The sequence below is a fragment of the Helianthus annuus genome, chromosome 9 (genome assembly GCF_002127325.2).
Source record: "Helianthus annuus cultivar XRQ/B chromosome 9, HanXRQr2.0-SUNRISE, whole genome shotgun sequence".
NCBI lineage: Eukaryota > Viridiplantae > Streptophyta > Magnoliopsida > Asterales > Asteraceae > Helianthus > Helianthus annuus.
In genome coordinates this window covers 124,151,347-124,158,209 of record NC_035441.2, presented here as the reverse complement: position 1 = coordinate 124,158,209, position 6,863 = coordinate 124,151,347, and the positions used below count along the sequence as shown (strand labels likewise).

Below are 6,863 nucleotides of genomic sequence, written 5' to 3'. Positions count from 1 at the left end.
AGAACTATAATTCTAACCTTTAACAGAAAGTGTGCACAATATATTTTTAACACCGAATCAATAGTCGTTTCATATAATATCTAAAATGAGTTAATAAGAAATGCATCCTGGTCCCTTAGTAACGAAGTGTTGTTTCTATACAATCAACACTGTGCTTTAAAGTTTTTTAAGCATCCAGAAGTATTTACATGAAACATGGACTTTATCGAATGTATTACATGAAACAGGACTTTCGGTAATGTATCCAAATCAAACAGCAATGTTTCATAACATTTCCAATCCAAACAGCGATGTTTCAGAAAGTCTACATATCAAACAGTGGCTTTAATTGATGTATGGGTATGAAACAGCGATGTTTCGGAATGTATCCAATCCAAACAGCGACGTTATGAAAGTCTTTGTTCCAATCTTCGACATTCTGATACAAAGAGAATGTATGCAGAAAGTTGTCAGGTTTGCAGGAAAAGGATATGGAATGTCGCTGTTTAAAACAGAATGAGGCCATCGTATAAATGCTGTCCGTATCTCTGAAGTGCGAGTTTAGGATCATCGGAGAGTTTGAAATCGAGATCGAATCCGCGTGATTGTAGAGAAGTGAAGAAGATCGAGTGAGAAGATTTGAGATCAAAGTCGTCGAGGAGGACTAAAATGCGCCGATCGATCTGTAGAGAAAGAGTGTGTGAGTGGAAATATGAGTGAGAGGAAGATGGTGAGGATGGTGAAATTCGCTACATCTAACAATTGTAACCATATAAACAATTTGACCTGTTGAACAAATGCAGGTTTTTAGTAAACGGAGGTGCCATATACAGTGGCGAAGCTTGAAAATTTCTACCGGGGGTCGGAAGTTATCGGACCTAAAAAAAATTTCTAACGCTTTGTTTCGACTTTCGAGGTGATATGTTCGGGTCGGACGTCGGTGATTCGGGTCGGGTCAAACATTAATATCAAATAAAAAACGTTCTCAAACATTAAAAAGTAAACATTGTTTAACAAACAATTGAACAAATACGCCAAAACATTAAAAAGGAGAGGAAGGTGTAGGTCAAAAATATGTTTTTTTTGGTGTGTGTTTTGGCTCAAAAATCTGTTTTTTCCCCAAAATTGGATATTTTTTAACATAGACCGCTTCAACAAGACGATAATGTCATTGTTGTTGAATATGTGATTACTTGGTTTTGTTAGTTGTGATTTTATAGCAACTGAGACTAAAATCGTTGTTGAATATGTAATTACTTAGGGTGGACGGTATGGTAGCGGGGAACTCAATCGGGGTGGGGTTTTACCACGTGGGGAACCATTGCCAGGGGTATAATCGGTGAGTGGGGAGTGTATAATCGGTGTATACTCACCGAATGTTTGAAGAGGAGAAAGGTGGGAGGGAGAGGGGGTTATTGGTGGGTCCTCATTAACCAACCAATCATATTTTTTTTTTTTAAATTGAGTGGGTATTGCTAGTGTTTGAGTGGAAAATGGGAAGTGGAGTGAAGTAGGGACTTGACATGGCATGAGATTATTGGGTAGTGAAAATGGGAAGTGATTGACCACTCCCTCCACCCTTAGTTTTGTTGGTTATGATTTCATAGAAACTGAGGAGATTTGCTGTGCAAAGAATGTGTTTTGTATACTTTTGTCTTGTGTATTTGTAAGTGTGAAAGTGGAAGGTCATACGCATTGCTAGATGTGTAGTTTAGAGGAACACTGTGTTCTCGAGTCTCATTTAACAGGGGGAGGGGAAGGAAAGAGAGAAAAGGAAGGAAAAGACGTGACTTTTTTTCGTGTTCCCGAGTTTAATGAAAAGTAAAGGAAAAGAGAAGAAATCAAGCATTTTATGTGTTCCCGAGTTAGGAGGAAAAGAAAATAACAATTTTACCATTATACCCTTTAAACATAAAACATTTTAATTAGATATAAGGGCAATTTAGTAATTAATAATATTTTCTCTCCTAATCTCTTCAATTTGGGAGGATGAATATATGGACAAATTTTCTTCCCTATTCCCTCCCCTCCCCCTGTTAAATGAAACTCGGGAACATGGTTTTTTCATATTTTCATCTCTTTTCCCTCCCTTCCCCCTATTAAATGAGACTCGGGAACAGAGTGTAAGTGATTAACAAGACATCAAAATAAGCCGAATCAAAGAAGATTGGGAACAAAAACCAACCTAGCGCCTGTATGGATCTAATCCAGTGTCATCCATCGTATGCCGCGCTATATTGTTAAAGGCCATTGTACGGTCAGCATCCTACGGTTGATATGCCAAGCTCCATGTTCACGTACATTGAGCTAGGTACCCGCGCGTCAAGTTCAAATAAAAAAGGGATAACACATGAGTTGGGGAGCCTCCCTTTCGTACCAGAAATTGAAAAAAAAAAACGTAGAGAAATCATTGGTGGCAAAAGGATTTCAAGTTGGATCAATCAAGAATTCTTGAATACATCAATCTTCATTGCTTTATGACAATCCTATGAGGCTAAAGAACTCGTGATCACAACCGGGTGTAGGGTTTGGATTTATATTTATTTTGTTAAGTCAACCTTGTCGCTAGCATCACTTAGGCCATCCGTAGTCATAAAGCCCCTTGTGGGGCGTTATGCGACACGTGTCGTGCCACGTCACACAAGGGCTTTATGGGGCGTTATAACACTAGAGCCCGTAGTCATAAAGCCCCTACCCATCATTACCTATTTAATAATTTTCAACTTTATTAATTAATATAAAAAAAAATTGCTTGTTTCTGATTGGTGGAATTTTGGAAAGGAACAAGAGTAGCGGCGCCATCACCATCGCGCCTCCTCCATTTTTTCCAGCCATGGCGCCCTCCGTGGCGGTGTGCCGGCGCTATGCAGGCGCGAAGAGGCATACCGCCCCTCACATGCCGCCCCATAACACATACTCTTAGCTCATTTATAATCATTTTGCAAGTGAATGTTATGGATACATTTAAATATCTAATCCTTGCATTCTTCAAAAGACAAAATCATGAAAGTCACACAGGTGCTTCAATTCCAACCCTATATAACTTAATTAGGAAAATAAACAACTGTAATTAGTACATACAAGGATCGTGATCGAAGTAGCCAATGTATTGAGTGTTTCATTGCAAGTTATACATTTTACAATTATTAAATCGAACATGATTGCAATCATACTTTACTTGTTCGAATTTTAACCAAATACTTCGTGTTTGATTTTTGTAAAAACATTTTCAGCAATCAATCCAATAATCAATTTTCAATTAAGGGGCTGTTTGTTTTCCTCTTAATGAGACTCTTAATGGTTCAGACCTCTTACTGGTTCAGCACTTAATGGTTCAGACTGTTTGTTTCACGAGCAGATGTCTGAATGGTTCAGACATCTGCCTCTGAATGGTTAAGATTTATACAGAGTCTGAATGGTTAAGACCTCTAATCTGAATTGGTCAGACATTTGTCTCTGAACGGTTAAGCATTATACAGACTCTTAACGGTTCAGACCTCTTACTGGTTTAGTACTGGTTCAGCACTTTTAATCTGAATGATCCAAATTTACCATTAAAAAAATGTTGGAAAAGAACTATATGAACAATGAGTAACAAAATCACTTTTAACAATTAACCATGATTTAACCTTCCTCCACCAACTTCACCCATAACCAGATCTTGATCCTGTAAACAAACCACCACACTTTCATGAACCATAACAACCACCTCAACAACCTAAATGCACTCATCCATCTTCTTCTTCTTCATCACATTTCTCTCAATCTGTTCCATTAATGCCTGCGTCTTCACCTTGAAGATGCACCACCGCTTCTCCGAGCCCATGAAGAGGTGGTCAGAAAATACTAACAAGTTCACCGCCGCTGATTTTCCCGCCAAAGGTAGCCTCGAATATTATTCTCAGTTGGCTGATCATGACAGAATATTCCGTGGCCGGAGACTCTCCGATTCCGGCGACGAACGGCTTACCTTCTCCGATGGGAATTCTAGTTTCCGTATCAGCTCTTTGGGATTGTATGTATATTATTCTTCTTCCTCAACTTTTTTTTATTATTATTGAGTTCTTGATTTAGAGTTACAATTGTTAGATGTGGAATTAGTGGATTAAAAATGCCATTATGAATTTTGGTAATTAATTTTATTACATATAAGTAATTTGTTTGATCATCATATTAGATTAATTAGGGTTTCTTGGGGGATTGAGCTATTACATTTATAGGAAAATGATGTATTGTGAATGTATTATTGTGCAATACAAACAAACAATATACTGATCTGGGGGGGGGGGGGGATTGAAATTTGAAACTTTAGATTTATTGATCCGAAACAGCATCTGAAGAACAACAATGTTTTATGTGTTGTTTATTGGACTTTAGTTTGCATTACACAACGGTTTCGTTGGGGACTCCGGGGCAGAAGTTTATGGTGGCACTTGATACAGGGAGTGATCTATTCTGGGTTCCGTGCGATTGTAGTAGATGTGCCTCCATCGATAAGACGGCGTATAACTCTGTATGTTCTTGAATTTTCATTCATAATTAGGTAACGTTTATTTTGAGCCTGGGATAGAGGTACGGTTCGCCATATTTAAGTGGTTACCAACGTTTAATCGGCATATTGTTTTCTTCTATCGGTGTGGTGTTTTATAACATATTTCATGTCTTTCTTAGGATTTTAAGCTGAGCATCTACAGTCCAACACGATCATCAACAAACCAAAAAATCGCATGCAACCACACTATGTGCACCAGCCACCACGAATGTTTAGGAAACGAATCACTTGACACTTGCCCGTATTCAGTTTCATACGTCTCGTCTCAAACGTCAACTTCCGGGATTCTAATGGAAGATCTTCTGCACTTAGAAACAGAAGATAGTGACGGTGAAGTCGTTGACGCTTTTGTCACTTTCGGGTAATTCACAAACAACTATCATTATTCAAACCAATAGGCAATAGCATCTTCTTTCGTTCTAGTACACATGCATAGACAACGTCACAGCAAGCGTTATTTTATATTTGTAATTTACAGATGCGGGCAGGTGCAAAGTGGTTCATTTTTAGACATCGCTGCTCCAAACGGTCTATTCGGGCTGGGTTTGGAGAAAATATCGGTTCCGAGCATTTTGTCGAGAGAAGGTTACACGCCAGATTCTTTTTCTATGTGTTTTGGACATGACGGAACTGGTAGAATTAGTTTCGGTGATAAAGGCAGCCTTGATCAAGAAGTCACTCCCTTTAATGTAGATTCATCCCAGTAAGTTGAACTTTGCACCTTCATGTAGTCTCGTTTTTAACCTTTTTAAAAAACGTTCTCATTGTTAAATAATTTTTATTTTGTGCAGTCCGACCTATAACATTACGGTTACACAACTTCGCGTTGGTTCATCTTTGATCGACTCGTCTTTCACCGCTCTTTTCGATTCGGGCACCTCGTTCACCTATCTCACCGACCCGCATTATACACGGCTCACAAAGAGGGTAATTATTCAGCAATCTACAAATCAAAACATTTCTCACAATTAAGATTCTTTCATACTTTTTTTATTAAATATTTTTCATTTTTATCTACCATAGTTCCATGCGCAAACTAAAGATTCACGCCATCCGGCAGATCAAAGGATTCCTTTTGAATATTGTTATGATATGAGGTATACAATACTACAGTGCTTAAAGTTTTCCAACTCTTTTTGTGATGAATTTTATTACATTGTCTTTTTATCGTGTTTCCGTCTAGTCCCGATGCCAATACGAGTCTCATCCCGAGCATGAGCTTAACAATGAAAGGGGAAGGTCAATTTTTCATCTATGATCCGGTTATTGTCATCTCCGCAAATGTAAGTGCCAACTTTTCTTAAACATATGTCTCGATTTTAACATGTTTAAGGCATTGTTGCTGATAATTATCTCGCTGAACGCTACACAGCACGAGGTTGTATACTGTCTGGCTGTAATCAGGAGTGCGGAATTGAACATCATCGGTCGTAAGTCTTCAGTTACCCCCATTTGTTTTGCGAGCACTGTGTGTGTGTGTGTAACGGTGTGTCTGTCATATTAAAGCTGATGAATCTTGCTATATAGAGAACTTTATGACTGGCTACCGAATTGTGTTTGATAGAGAAGAACTTGTTCTCGGCTGGAAAAAATCTGATTGTAAGCTCCATTAAATGCAAATATTTGTTTGAATACGAAAGTACGAAACTAAAGGAAGCAATCTCTGATGGGTGTGTTTCTCATGAAGGTTATGACATTGAGGACTCGATTGTTACAAGTTCAAAACCATTGAACCCGAACAATGTTCCTCCTGCTGTCGCAGCCGGGCTGCAAGGTCACCATGAAAGGACCAGAAACATAGGCGTGACTTCGGCTGGTTCGCTGTTTTATAGTAAGGTTTTTTGTTATTGGACTCGAATGTGGCTTTCGTTTTTGATTCTTTTGTTATAGTTTTTAGTTTGCGCTTGTATGATATACACGCCTATAGGAAGTTGTATACGGTCTTTGTGAATGCCGAGAAGTCGATTCTTGAATAGCAAGATATTGTAAATACATCATTTAGAAAGACACATTACACATTCTTTTGTTGATCAAATATTCTTGTGGTTATTTGTTACATTGTAATAGTTTTAATTTTAACTAGATATATGTACAATTAGAAATTACTATGAGTGTTACATACATAACAAAAGAATAATCATTATATTATGCTAATACCATTTGATGACTTTCTTCTAATCCTAAAAAAAACAATTCTTTGAAGTTTTGGTGTCAAAATCTGCATACTCACAATTAGACTATTTGTTTAGATAATAACATCCTACTTGTCTATTTTGCTCGTTAGAATATCAAACAATTGGATAAATATGAAAAATGAACATGAGTAATATAA

The 6,863-nt window shown here is 37.8% G+C and overlaps 1 protein-coding gene across 1 annotated transcript; it reads left to right on the top strand.

Moving 5' to 3' along the window:
- The first annotated feature begins 3,589 nt into the window (after nt 1-3,589).
- On the top strand, nt 3,590-6,566 carry LOC110878522 (aspartyl protease family protein 1). The gene is made up of 10 exons (XM_022126840.2): nt 3,590-3,994; nt 4,357-4,492; nt 4,651-4,892; nt 5,010-5,234; nt 5,323-5,458; nt 5,555-5,628; nt 5,715-5,814; nt 5,904-5,961; nt 6,059-6,130; nt 6,219-6,566. Exons 1-10 carry the CDS (start codon nt 3,702-3,704, stop codon nt 6,419-6,421), a joined length of 1,539 nt encoding a protein of 512 aa, XP_021982532.1. The 5' UTR covers nt 3,590-3,701; the 3' UTR covers nt 6,422-6,566.
- The last annotated feature ends 297 nt before the right edge of the window (nt 6,567-6,863 follow it).